Source organism: Chaetodon auriga, chromosome 19, assembly GCF_051107435.1.
Source record: "Chaetodon auriga isolate fChaAug3 chromosome 19, fChaAug3.hap1, whole genome shotgun sequence".
NCBI lineage: Eukaryota > Metazoa > Chordata > Actinopteri > Chaetodontiformes > Chaetodontidae > Chaetodon > Chaetodon auriga.
In genome coordinates, this window is record NC_135092.1 from 3,036,841 (window position 1) to 3,050,921 (window position 14,081).

At 42.1% G+C, this 14,081-nt stretch overlaps 2 protein-coding genes across 5 annotated transcripts in view; one reads left to right on the forward strand and one right to left on the reverse strand.

Moving 5' to 3' along the window:
* crb2a (crumbs cell polarity complex component 2a) overlaps window positions 1–7,788 on the forward strand; it is a 28,771-nt gene extending 20,983 nt beyond the window's left edge. Inside the window, exons 9-13 of the mRNA XM_076757448.1 lie at window positions 434–599; window positions 1,626–2,496; window positions 2,634–2,750; window positions 3,637–3,763; window positions 3,979–7,788. Coding sequence (XP_076613563.1) covers window positions 434–599; window positions 1,626–2,496; window positions 2,634–2,750; window positions 3,637–3,763; window positions 3,979–4,200 — 1,503 coding nt within the window. The 3' untranslated portion in view covers window positions 4,201–7,788. The remainder of the gene's footprint in view (window positions 1–433; window positions 600–1,625; window positions 2,497–2,633; window positions 2,751–3,636; window positions 3,764–3,978) is intronic.
* A 545-nt stretch (window positions 7,789–8,333) lies between these two features.
* dennd1a (DENN/MADD domain containing 1A) overlaps window positions 8,334–14,081 on the reverse strand; it is a 29,866-nt gene continuing 24,118 nt past the window's right edge. For all 4 annotated transcript variants that reach the window (XM_076757450.1, XM_076757451.1, XM_076757449.1 and 1 more), the window contains one exon: window positions 8,334–13,640. In XM_076757450.1, coding sequence (XP_076613565.1) covers window positions 12,573–13,640 — 1,068 coding nt within the window. In that variant the 3' untranslated portion in view covers window positions 8,334–12,572. The remainder of the gene's footprint in view (window positions 13,641–14,081) is intronic.

Here is a 14,081-nt window from a genome sequence, read left to right on the forward strand (position 1 = left end):
CACAGGAGATGCATCTGATTATTTTCACCCAATAAGAATCAGTTCTCATCAAAACATTCTTAAATACAGTCTGTAAAGGCTTAACTAATGTAGGTGGGACCAGGTGAAAGAGCAGATTGGCTCTATTGTATCACAGAATATTAGCAGGAAGTGTCAGGATATACAAATTTGCTGTGATCTCCAAATGAGTTTACAGAAGACTCGGCAAAACAGGCCTCACAATTACCAAAACTAAACACACAGCCATAGATACACAGGCTGTACCCTTTAAAATTCTAACATTTTCAGCATTTCTTAAAGGAGCCTTCCCGACCATGTCAACTTGTTGTAAAGCATTCACTTGTTTTGGATACCTGTCATAAAGTACCATTGCTAACACTTTCAAGCTTCTGCCTGTCTGGATTATATTAAATCTCAATGCTTCCCTCTGCAGATGAAACCTTGTCAAAATGGAGGAGAATGCACCATCACATTCAATGATTTCACGTGTTCCTGCCCGGAAGAATACACCGGAAAGACCTGTGAAACACGTGTGTGGTGTGTCAGTGATCCTTGTGTCAATGGCGGACATTGTGTGGACCTTCCTGATGGATATGAATGTAAGAACATGTGCATGATTTATAACAGTGGCTAGTGAGAAATATAAGTATATAATTGTAAATTATTGTCCATATGCTTTAGGGCTGAATGTTTTCCTATGATTTTAAAATGATTACTTCCCATGGATACATGTGTAATTAAAACTGGGATTTCTTGTTATAAATGTAGTTACATTTTAAACACAAACATGTAGATAATGAATCACAAAATGTTTTTTTTGTTTCTCATTCAACATTATTCTTTCATATACTAGAAATATAAATAGGGATATTTCTAGTAGAATATCATGTCACCTTAGAAGTGCACCACCTCTGATGTGCAAGAAAAACCAGTGCCATCCATCTGCTCTTACCAGTTTTAATATATCACAGTGGTATGTGGAAATGTATGAGCATGTTTTCAGTGCTGGCCTGAGGCAAATACTGCATGAAGCGGCAGGCAAGGAAATTTTGTTGGTTAACAGATGCGCCACCTGTTGAATACAGCTCTGGACCAGTATTCATCAAGGACCTCAGAATCACTTGTAAAAACATTCATACCTCCGAGTAGCACTTGAGGGTCAATGACAGTACGAACCGTCCTGTACAGACTCTCATTAAGGATTAGGATTACTGCTGGGAGGTCATGTCTAGTCACTGTGTCAGGACACAGATAGTCAGACACATATAACTATATGTGTCTCAATGCTTCCTCAATGCTCAATGCTGAGCTGTGAAGAAGAAATTTTAGCTGTATGGGAATATAATATACGTAACTAGTTACGGAGGTTATGTAAGCAAAAATAGAATTCCAACATGAATAATTAGTATCAATATAACAATGATATTTACCAGTTTAGCTTTGCATAGTATTCCACACACAGCAGTGATGCTGAAAACCCTCTGTGGGTATACAGAGTTCATTTCAGACTGTTACTCTGGGTCAGCTGATACCCTGAGTTAGGAGAAGAAGTTGATGCATAGCCTAGTTAAGTGACTGTTGGTTCTGCAACAAATGCAAATTAATGTCTCCATGCTGTCTCTTAGGTGTGTACAATGCCACATTTGAGAACAACCCTGTGCACTACAGTGCCGGAGGCTCCCTGGCTGAACCTGTCTCTAACATATACATCGAACTGCGCACTCGTTCAGAGAACGCTGTGCTTCTGAGAGCCTCCTGGGGCTCTGACCTGCTGATGGTGGGTCTGCTGGACTCTTCAGTCCGGGTGGAGATCCACATTGGTAACAGTGTCGAGACGCTGACATTGACAGGAGTTCGTCGAGTGGCTGATGGGAGCTGGCATCGTGTTAACATCTCAATGGCTGAGAAGGACCGCAAAACCTCTCCCTGGGTCATCATTGTGGATGGAATCACGGATGCCAGCAGTGTACCAGAGCTCACAGGAAGCCTTCACTTCCTCAATGAAAAGGGGGCCACGCTGGCTGTTGCAGAGAGCTTCACTGGCTGCTTGGGTGCAGTGAGGGTCGGAGGAGTCTACCTTCCTTTTGTGGATGACTATAAAGCCCCTCAGCCATCTCAGTTCCATTTAGATGGAAAACCAAAGATTCATTTAGGTTGCACCAGTGCCCCTGTTTGTGATTCAGATCCTTGTCTAAATGGAGCCACATGTGAAGACCTCTTTAATAAATTTGGCTGTGTGTGTGACTTGGGTTGGGAGGGGGAACATTGTGAAACAGACACTGATGACTGTGCATCTCAACCCTGTGTCCACGGAAGCTGTAAGGACTACTTGGCTGGTTTTGAGTGCCGTTGCCACCCTGGATTTGCTGGCACACTCTGTGAGGAGGATCTTGACGAATGTGAGCATCATGCCTGTGAACATGGAGGCACTTGTCAAGATGGACCCAACATGTACACCTGTATATGCCCCAAGGACTACACAGGACCTCTGTGCCAGTGAGTACTCACTCATCCATCTGTTTATTGGTTTGAACAGGTAGCAGCATCTGTAGTTTCAGCATACAGTGCCAACATAACACTCGGCCGTTTCATTCATTATTCACTGAAGCTAAGTTTATTGCTTTTTCCACCAGGTGGGACTATCCTCCAAAACAGTGTGGTGAAGACGTCCAGTGTGCAAATGACGGGGTCTGCAGTGATGGGCTATGGGGGGCGAACTGTACCTGCATGCCAGGTTTTACAGGCAGCAGGTGAGCTAACTTTTGATAGATTTGACCCTTTTTATGTTAATTCCCAAACCTTGCATATTAGAGTGCAGTGCTTATGTCTTAAATGGCCAATTCTGCCAAATTATGAAGATATACAACATTTTTTTACTTCAATTTAATGTTCCCTGATGAGAAGGCAATCCTCATCCTCAGTCTTTTCAGATCCCCAGGAAAATTCCATGGACATGAACATCTTGTCATTTTATGTCTGAACATAGACAAAAGTAATTAGGCTTTCAATGGCACAAGTTTTGAGATACATTGATGATGCAACCTATCAAAGAATAGAAAATGTTCTTTATACTGCATCACTTAAACTGTTCAACTCACGGCTGTTCTGCAGCAGTGACACCAGCTGCCAGATGTATTTAGAGCATTAAAAGTTAAAAGTTGCTTACATCTGAATAACAAAAAGTCGTCACTTAATCATGTTAGAACTCCATGTTTCTGCTCTATCAATGGTCAGTATTGTCTTTTTTTGGTTTGGATTTCTGTGTCTGAGATTTCTTTGGGAATGTGTTGTTACTGTGAAAACTGCTAAGAGTGAGATCTGCATCCATGTGGAGCAACACTGTTTCTAGAAACACAAGTTGCTGTTGAAAAGTTTTAAATGAAATTTTTCAATTCATTGAGCAACACAAACTCTATTCCATTCACCTCCACTGTAATGTGACGGAGGCAGACATCTCTGAAGGAGATCTCTCAAAGTCTGGACCAATAAAACCAAAACTATCTGCAATATAAACTCTTTTAATACTAAGAAAATAAAGTAAAGACTTATTGACTTCTTAGATAAATGTCTTTAGACGTGTTCAGAGGGATCTAAAACATTTCCAAACATGACTTGCATGTCTTTTCTGTCTTGCAGGTGTGAAATGGAGATTGATGAGTGTCAGTCTAACCCCTGTCGAAATGGTGGCTCCTGTTTGGATCGATTCAACATGTTTGTGTGTGAATGCCCGCCTGGCTACAGTGGTCCAATCTGTGACACGAATGTATGTTTGTTAGTTTTCTTCTTCAGTATTATGCATATACATAGACATTCTTTAGTATTATACATACAGGTGAAGTGATGTAACTTTTACACTTGCTGCCAATCAACATGTAACAAACATCTAAACAAACACCCAGTAAACTAAATTCATCACAAATGCAAAAAGAAAACATTTATGACATTTCAGTTCCATCTCTGCCCTCTGTGCCTTTGCAGAAACAAGCCCACAAACAGGGCATCCCCTGGCTGGTGATAGCCATCCCGCTGCTCTGCTTCTGTGTGCTCATAATGATCATCGCCTTGACCTTCATGGTGCTCACGGCGAGGAAGAAGCGCCAGTCAGAGGGCGCGTACAGCCCCAGTACTCAGGAGATGGCCGGAGCTCGGCTGGAGATGGACAGCATGCTCAAAGTCCCACCAGAGGAAAGACTCATCTGACACAGAGGGTGTTAGAGGGGATCGTAGCACTGCAGGCAGGTGCTCGGGACTCACTGTGAAACTTTTAGATCCTTTGCATTCTTGGGCTGAATAGAGGGATGTACAGTATGTTGTAGGATACAGCCCCCTACTGGTGGTGACCAGGTACTGACCCAACGCTGCTGCTCTGTAGATCACTTAACAGTTATCATGTAGGTGCCGTGTTTGTGTTAAAGGACATCAGAGGAAATAAGCCCAAGTCCTTTGTACCTGAGAAACTCACTGATAAGCTGAGGGAACAAGGAAGTACAATTATTTGTATAAGTCTACATACTGTAAATTGTCTAAGGCAGGGCCTTGACCTGTTTTTATAACCTTAACTAGTGCATAGAGGACAATTTAAGGGCACAGTCAGACTGAGGATCATGGTACAGCTAGAGTGGTGCTTGAGAGTGTGTTGCATTCGTAGAAAAACATCATTAGATGTCAGGGGCCCAAGCAGCACCCAACACAGTCAAGCCAATACACAGGGCTCTAAAGCTGCAGTTCCTCTAAAGGCCACTACCGTAGATACTGACTTTAAGAAAACTGTGACTGTTGGAGTGATTGGAAAAATGCTCCGACTTTTCTAACAGGTGGCCAGCACAATTCATTTTTCTAGTTACTGGTAATGTGGAATTTGCTGGTGGTTTTGACAAAAACTGTTCCACTTAAACATTGTGGCAGCTTAAATAGAGGTATAATTAAGGATGTGTTTGTTTAATAAAGTGAGTTTCCATCCAGCTGATTGTATGCACAGTTTCAATTGTTGCACAAAAAAATCTGAAACACTGGAAACAGACTTAGTGAATAAATGATGACGTACATGAAGCATGTGACTCAAACATAACTGCAGCTGTTGCAGCTTGCTGCACTTAGACTGGTTTCACATCATATATAAAAGCTGGCAGAGTAGGATCAAGAGCATTACATAAAGAGTATCTTACAAACCAGCTAACCAGGATTTTAAAGACTGCATTGGAAGATACAGTCTGATAACACTGGAAACTTAGGCACACAAAAATCTTAGCAGTGAAATTGATGCGTCACACTGTAACTCCTGGCTCCTGTCAATGCTGGAATGCCATTGGAAACACATCTTACTCAATGTTCAGTTTATTGCTTTTTCTCTGCAAAACCTGTCCAAAAATCAGCACAACTGCATTCTGCATTGAAAGCAATGGCCTTGCTATGAGCAATTTTGCACTTGTTCCTTTGGGATGGAAACAGGATGAGATTCCAGCACTCTCCGATTCCACTGACAGAAATGACACCTATCGATAAAAACTCCAAACTCCAGGCTTAAAAAGTCACCTATCATGATTTATGAAATCAACTCAATGAATTATGACATGATGGAAATGTGGTGACAGAACAGTTTAGAGCAGGTCTGTCACAAAAACTGTACAGCACCTTAAAAGGGTCAGTTAAAGAAAGTAATAAATTAGCTTATGGGAAGATAGCACACCTGCTGATCATGAACTGCTCTGGTCTTGAGAGAGTTACATGTCACTGTAGAAGACCAGTCAGTGGCATTAGTTTGTACATGCCGGGGCAGTCTGTAGGAGAACACGCACTAGCTGATCCCTGACTGGACAGGGTGTGGCGACCTCAGTGTTCTCACTCTATGTGCCATGAGTTGGCAGTGACGCCCATCCCCACAGTGTTGAAATGGATTACATTTTGAGTGTCAACACGGGTGGGCAATGAAAATGAAAGGGAAGTTCTGGAATTGGTCCACCAGCATGTTGTTCTCATATTTTTCTCCATTCTTTCTGTTGTTGATGCTGTGATGCTGTAACATTTTACTCTGCTGTGTTGTAGAGATTTAGGAAAATTGAACTCCAACAAGATCAGTGTTGTTTGGGTGTGAGCTTCATGCAGCTTTCCAAAATGAGTTCAGTGAACTGTGAAGCAGAGTGAATTCACTGAGGCAGGTAATTAAGTCAGTCAGCAAGGATCCACCATGCTGTGCAGATTAGCAGCACAGTGATGTGATTGGACTCTGTGACAAGTGTTTGGGATGATTCCTGTTTGGCTAATGGGTTTTGGACAGCTGTTGGAGGCTCTCACTTCTTGCTCTCTGTACATTGAGAACATACGCTGCCCACTCAGCAGCCTACACAACGCAACTAGTGCTCAAGAGTATGTATATGTGAGCACAATACAAAATAAAATGATGAATTAGATTTTGACACTGGGCCCCTCTGCAAGACAGGGCCACAAGATTGGCTGGTAATGCACAACCCACCTGAGATGATACTGTGCCTTTGTGGAGCATATTCACAAAATGATTTGTAATGGATTATCAATAAATTATCAAAAGCAAATGACATGCAGTGAACCTGTGACTTTTGGGAGCCAAGGGCAATTACATGCTTTACTAGGTTGTTAATCTGGAGGCTGCATTCTCCAAATCCCTACAAGAGGTCATGTGTATAATGACCAACAGTTATAATGGACAAGAAGATGAGAAGGTCACTCACGTTGGCAAATATTAGGACTTACCTTTAAATTATCTTGGGATTAAGATCCTTTTATAAAGGTGCACCAAGTAGCATATACAGAACATGGCTGTTATTTGCCCCAAAAGCACAGATTCCCATAATCCTTGACCCTCAGATTCATACTCCCTAATGTACTACTCATCCACTTTGGTGAACCAGAGAGAAAAACAGACAGTAAACTGAAATGAGGAAATGGAGGATGGCAGTGTTGCTTCTCTGTGGCAAGGAAAAGGCAGCATCTGGTGGACTCATGGGTATCAGAGGAGGCACGACAAAAGGGGGTGAGGACTGCTGTAAGGGTGAAATCACTATTACAAACTGCAGAGCAAAGAGGAGAAAATCCACTGGAAACACCCCAAACATCTAATGCATGTCATAAAAAGACATCATTTTATTTTCAGCGAAGAGCTCTTTAACTTTGTTGTGTTTATGACTCCAGAGTCTGGTTTTCTTTGCTGGGGACACAGACTGTTGTCAGTTCACTCCACAAACTGACTTTTTCCATAGCTGAGAAGAGAAACTTTGTTTCAAGCCTGTACAGTTTGTATATATATGTTGATCGTGTTTTCACTTTTGTTGGATTTCGAGTTTTACTGTTAGCGCCTCACATGCACAAAGGGAGTCTCTGCTCACGTTTGTCTCGGCCTCTTCAGTAGCAACTTCACATTTGTTTACAATCAGTGACAACAGTTCCATTTAAACTGCTTCTGTAGACAAAGGTCTCAGTATGAACAGCATGAAGAAAAGATTTTTAGGATGCAAAATTGAGATACTGCAACAAAAATAATGAAAGGAATCAAAAGACCTCCCTGACCCTCTGAAAGTGTAAATTTGAGAGGAAACAAAACGACATATCCTGTAACACACTATAACATAAAAAAATGTGATGTACAGTATTAGTTTTTAAAATACAAGTATTCATTTAGTAAGCATTTAGGTTTTTTTGGTTGCACAGTATATCACTGTTTTCTTCGTTTTCTTTATTTTGATGTACAAAATCAAGATATTTTATTCATAATGTATTGTAAACATGCAATAAAATGAACTGGCTTGTGAAGTGTCATACCTGCTGATTATCCATCCATAATCTACACCACTAATGCTGCTCAGAGACACAGGGGGCTAAAGCCTATCCCATCATGCATTATGCATGACCGGGCAAAAGCTACAAGTAGCTGCAGTAGCTAGTAAGTCTTTCCTCACAAAAAGTGATTTAGAAATGAAGAACACACATTCATGGCATTGCTTTCCTTGACAATCTGATCCAGAAACACTGGAAGCCGTAGAATTACACTACTGACACAGATCATTTCCACCAGCTTTCACTTGTCATGCTAAGCTAGGCTAATCACATTCAACAGATGAAACTGATATTGGTCCTGATTCCTGGAGAGGTTACAAACTAGTATTGGCAGTGAGTCTATTTTGTTGGCAATTAAATGAACTGGGAATCTTGTGCAAATCAGTTGAAGTTTTCTTGTACACAACTTCTACACAGTGCACTGTGAAAAAGTAATGATACACAATACAGGGTCAGGTGTGGAATTTTAATCAAGTGAAGATGACGTGATGATGAAATAGCTGTATTTTAATCAAGTGCAGTACGAGTCTAGTCACCACTCTTTAATCAGTCTTAGAACAAATATAGTGTCATCTGTACACACACACAACAGCAATTAGAGCTGTACAGCACTTTGAAGCGATTAGGACTTTTTGGCATTCATCATACATGAACGCTCCAAGATCGCCTGGAACACAGGAAAGGCTGACGAGGCGTGACACCCACACAATTTCTAGTGTTGGAAAGTCAGAATAGCTGAAATAGAAACTGGTGGCAAAATTGTGAGAACCATTATTTCTGCTCTCTCTGCACACTTGACATCACAATGTGGAAGCAGCCTGTAATTCATTAGCCTATTACTGTCATCAAACACAAAGTAATACAAAAAAACAACAGAAGGTAACTCTAAGAGTGCATATATCAGCAGCAGAATTGGCGAAAGGACCCTTTAAAACAACAAATATACAATACATTTTTTTCAAAGTCCCTGTATATTTAATTAGACACAAATGTTTAAAATCAGTTTAGGGACATTGCAGTCTATTTTAGGCTTGCGGGTTTTCTTAAAAATGTTCTTTTTAAAAAACAGTAGGAGGCAACAGATGTTCACAGGTCAGTGAGAGAAACCAAAGAAGGATTCACCATGAAGGCCAAAAAAAAAAAAAAATGCAACAAACAACAAAAAAGCACTATGCATGAAGCTACCAAAAACATCAAGAGGTGAACTACAGGTGATTGAGATGCACCACACTTTGAGGCTACAGTACCATTATACCATTAGGATGTTCATCAGCTATAGCAGACTAGCTACTGGTAATAACACAAGCTAATCGTAGAAGTTGACATCATTAAGACATATGCTGTTGTGAGTGTGTAATATATCCTCTTTCGGGAAATACTGCGTGCTATTTTCAAAGTCACAAATCTACACTGATCTATACTGAGCACTATGCTAATGTGGTGGCATTTAAGACCGATGACACAAGAGGCTGCTGTGCAAAGAATTGCGCCAGCAATTTGTTAGCAAGTGGCAACGGTCTGAGAACTGTTGGCATCTGAACATCTTGAAGCAAGGCCTGCTTTGTGTGATATCCTGGGTTGAATGGCAGGAAAAGGAAAAAAAAAATATCCAAATTCAGACGATCCTTGGACAGATACAGGTGGTTCAAGTGTTGTGGGTTGATGAGACAGCCCCCGTTTGTTCAGCAGAAACACACTCCTATTTGTCAAAAGCAGAGCTGAGGGTGGTGGGGAGGGAATGTATGTGCACATGTGTGTCACCACATAACCATTCCTTCCAACTGGATCAGGAACTTCTGTAGCAGTACTGTGAGGACACATCATCTCTGATGCATATGCACAACACACAAGGGTCATTATAGTGTAGAACAGGCCTTCTCAAAGTCTGGACCTTGATCCACATCTGGACTGAACAGAAACTTGATCAGCCCATAGCTCAGTGATTGTTGACTGCTGGCCCACGGGCCACATCCGTCCCATAGAATATCAGTGAAATCAGAAAATATGCACATCTATTGTTACTCACCAGTGGAAGAGGCCCAGTACGTCCTGACAGCGATTGCTGATTATCTTGTCAACTCCTGGCAGAGAGCCAGTCACACATCATTCACCCATTCTACAGAATGGGATTATTCTCCAACTCCATCCTCTCTACTCTGTGGACCCACAGTCAAACCACTCGGCTTCCAGGCTGAACATTCCCTGGAGCTGACAGCAGCACAATGAATGGACTACTAGAGGTAACTCTGGAGTTGTCTGTCAGAGACAAGATGGCTTCATTTGGGGTTATTGTTGTTGACCAACTGTTGTACTGAGTCTCAAACTGAGTATCTTTGTTTGCTTCCTGGAGTTTTTTGCTGAAATAAGGACTCGTTCATTGGTAGCTGGTTGAAAGTCTGCTCCTCACCTCTTCTGCTTTGAAGAATTCTGGTTTTTGGATAAATGTGGTTGAGGACTCCTGCCGCATTGTGCTATGAATGGGCTAGAATACATTATGAAGTGGAACGTTTTCTAATTTGAAATGAATTTTCTGTTGATTAGTAAGGTATGGTAGCAAGGTCAATGTTGAATATACAATGTAGCTGTAGTTTTAATGCGGCTAATTTCCCTATCACTGACATCACTGGCAACTGCTGAAGATGGTGCAGTGTGTTGCTGCCTCAGAGTGTCACACATTAATGTTACACCAGATTACAATTACAATTACAGTTAGTCATTTGCAGACGCTTTAATCCAAAGCGATGTACATATGAATCCACACACTGATGGCACAGCATCAGGGTCAGTTTTGGGACTCAGTATCTTGCCCAAGGATACTTCGGCATGTGGACTGCCGAGGCCAGGGATCAAACCACGGACCTCCTGATCGGTGGACGACCGCTCTACCTCCTGAGCCACAGCTGCCGAATAAATCATCAACAGCTCCTATATTGCAGACACAGAATGTGTTTCCTTTTCTCTAGTGGGTAATAATTAGTGGAAATGTAGTTGTAAGAATATATCTGAGTCAGAAATAAATACGGACTAACTGTGCCTTGTCTACCTTGGATTTGTGCAGGCCCAATCACAAGAGATGTGATGCTAATTCATTGATCAAATGTTATTTTGCTATCGCCAACTGTTTCAGACACCTGACCTTGAATAAAATCAGTTGTGGGTCTTTGAGTGATTAAGTAGAGAAGCTCTAGAACAAAAGTATCACAGAAAAACTTACAATAAAAAAATAATTTCATCATACTTAAATGTACCACTCACAAACTATGCTTTGGTAGTAAAAGCTACATATTTCAAGTTACAATCTTTAAGATTTCAGTCCTGGTTGATTTGGGGTTACTGGTGGTAATGGCAAGTGAAATGACACCTGCATCAACCACTGGGGGCAGTGAACATACAATGGAATGCAACAGTTTGGACACACCAAGAGATCTGAGCTCTCAGTTAACCTTTACCAAAGTCTCACAAAGACATAATATAAAAGCAATCTTGCTTACAATATCAAAGAAATGTGTGATCTTCAACTTCATGACTTTTGGAAATCAGGTTATCTTTAACTCACTTAGCTATTCACAGTAACAGAAACTTAGACCCACTGTTGTCTTTTGCTTCATGCCCAGTGCGTGCATGTGTAGTTTCCCGTGAATCTCTTTTGCATGGTTACACAATTGGAATCCCGCACTGGACAAACAGACTCCCTCAGTAACAATAAAAACAATTATATAGAGAGGTGATAATAGAATGCAAATATATTCAATGAGTGTAGCTCAAAAAATTCTCAACAGAATTGAAAATTGGGTCAATGATCTGATAAAACTCTTGATGATTATAACATGAGTTTTGGGTATTAGCTTGTGAGTCGAGGTGCTTTCAGATAGCAAGCGGTGACCACTCTGTCTACCAACAGCACACACAACAGTTATGCATTTCAAATGGGCGGAAGCAGGGCGCACTGCTGGAGCTGCAACTACTGCAGCTACACCCGAAAGCATTTACAAGTTGTACTGAACTGTTTGGTCACTGCTGTTGAAGAGGATTCAGTGAAGTCACATCCTCATAAAATGTGCCCCCTTGTTTTCTGTGCAGTTTTTATGGTTGCCATGGTCGAACGGTGACAGCTACAGTAGCAAGCAGAAAAAAACATTCAGCTATCGTCATCTCAGAGTGCAGTGGCAAATAAGTGTACGTGTTCAGCTGCAGACACCCCCTCTCTCCTCGCTGCTGGTGCCTATTTCAGTTGCTGACTTGACACTGGAAACAATGACGGTGACGGCAGCAACTGCTTGCTGTCTAAAAAGTACCACTGATGTTTAATGTTAAACTTGCAGGGGGAATAATGTAAGGCCAATTAGCTAATGTTTCCTAACCAAGCTATGTATTTACTGTCTCTGGGAATCAGTAATTTGTATTCTATATCTTCTGATTGATTCAAGCATATAAGCTGTGACATTACCTAAGGTTAAAAAACTGGCATAGCCCACATATATTGTGATCAACTCTTTTCTTCATTCCTCAGCATGGGTTTAAAATACATACAAAACAGAATCAGTCATCATTTTGGAATAGACAATTAGGAAGATTTTTAAAGACTCTCAACTTGCATTCTTTAGAATGTCTTTAACAATAGCTGAAACAGTTCAGCTATTTCTCTACTATGACTGTGAGTTGCATAAGCGGAGTAAAGTAGTACTGCAACAGAAGGTCCTGATACAGCAGTGAGGGTTAGTGTGGGTACTGACAAAGAGGGGCACCTCAGTACATATTCACAGGTTTTAGTCAAATGTTTCCCACCTCCTCCGAAGGTCCTCCACCTTCTTTTTTTGGGGTGTAGCTGGCTTGGCCATAGTCACCAGATCCCCAAAAGGATCCTGAGTCACCTGGGTCTCTCCCTCAGCACGAAGTGGCTTTGCCAGTGTATTCATGGCTGTACAGGGAACAGACGAGTCCGCCAGGCTAGAAAGAGCGTGATTGCTGGCAGAGGAGTGAGGGAGGGATGTGACTGAGGAGGGGAAGGCTGACTGGAGCAGTCCATAGCTAGGTGGCAGGGTTGAACTGCCTGGCGAATGCTGTCTATAGAGCCCCGGTAGTGTAGAAAAGGACTGTGGCTGGGGTGGAGTGTGTAAGTAAGAGCCTGCTGGAGGCCCGTAGACTGCATTGAAGGGATTTCCACTTACAGTCGGTGAGTAATGCATTTGGGGGGAGGTGTGCTGCAAAGATTGGGCAAAAGGGTTGAGCGATATGTGAGAATGCAGTGGGAAAGGGGGCAAGCCCTGTGGGTAAGGCCTGGGTGGTAGTGTTGGTTTGCAGGTAGATGACGAACCAGCAATATCTACCCCGTCACTCAGTGAAGTGGAACTGGTTGTTGCTGAGCTGTTAAGGGGGTCTAGAAGGCTTATCAGATCTATACTGTCCCCAGGGCCCTTGCTGGGCTTCAGCAGGTCTCCATCTGTGGTCATGCTTAGGGCTTGCCTAAACTCTTGTCCTCCTGATGTAGTCCCTCCTTCACCAGCTCCTGCTGTTTTAGAGCGTGACTGAGCCACGGGGGGTGCCAAGACACTACCAAGCTCAGGCGTCTTCCTTCCATGGGGGCGTGGAATGGTGATGTTACTGGGGGTGGAAAGCTCCAAACGGTCTGGGCCCGGGCCGGAGCTTTCTCGGCTTGGAGAGTGGGTTTCTGTCTGCACTTGAAGTTGGACAGACGGAGGTCTGTCGCAGAGAGGAGGGACGCCAACGGGCAAGGCTGTTTCATCCTGCCCTATACTCCACAGTTTATTGTAAGGGTTGGAGAGCTTGAGGCCTGGAAGCGTTCGAGAGTGTTCGCTGGCACTCAAGTCCATCCGCTGCAAACACAAGAAATAATTCAGACTTTAGAGGAGGAACAGCAGCTCTTCACAATCAACCCAGTAAATAATATATGCTTACAACCTACATTACTGACAACCAATACATGCAATTGGTATGGTTAAATGTGTTTTTCCTACATTCCAGGGGCCAAATGGTTTCAGTTAATTTAAATATGCAATCAAGATCAACCAACAGTTGACTCACTTGAATGTTACTCAACATAGCTAATGCATCATAATGAAACGTACATCTGCACTGCATTTCATCATTAAAGTTAAGTAATTTTAGCATTGTAATCAATGAATCCTTCCTGTTGGTGCATTTATGTGCTGAAGTGAAGGTCTGACAACAACTTCGCCATTCAGCTGCCACATAGCTTTTCATTCTTAAGCTATGATGTTTGGAAACTCAACAGGAAATACAAATAAACTTCAGAC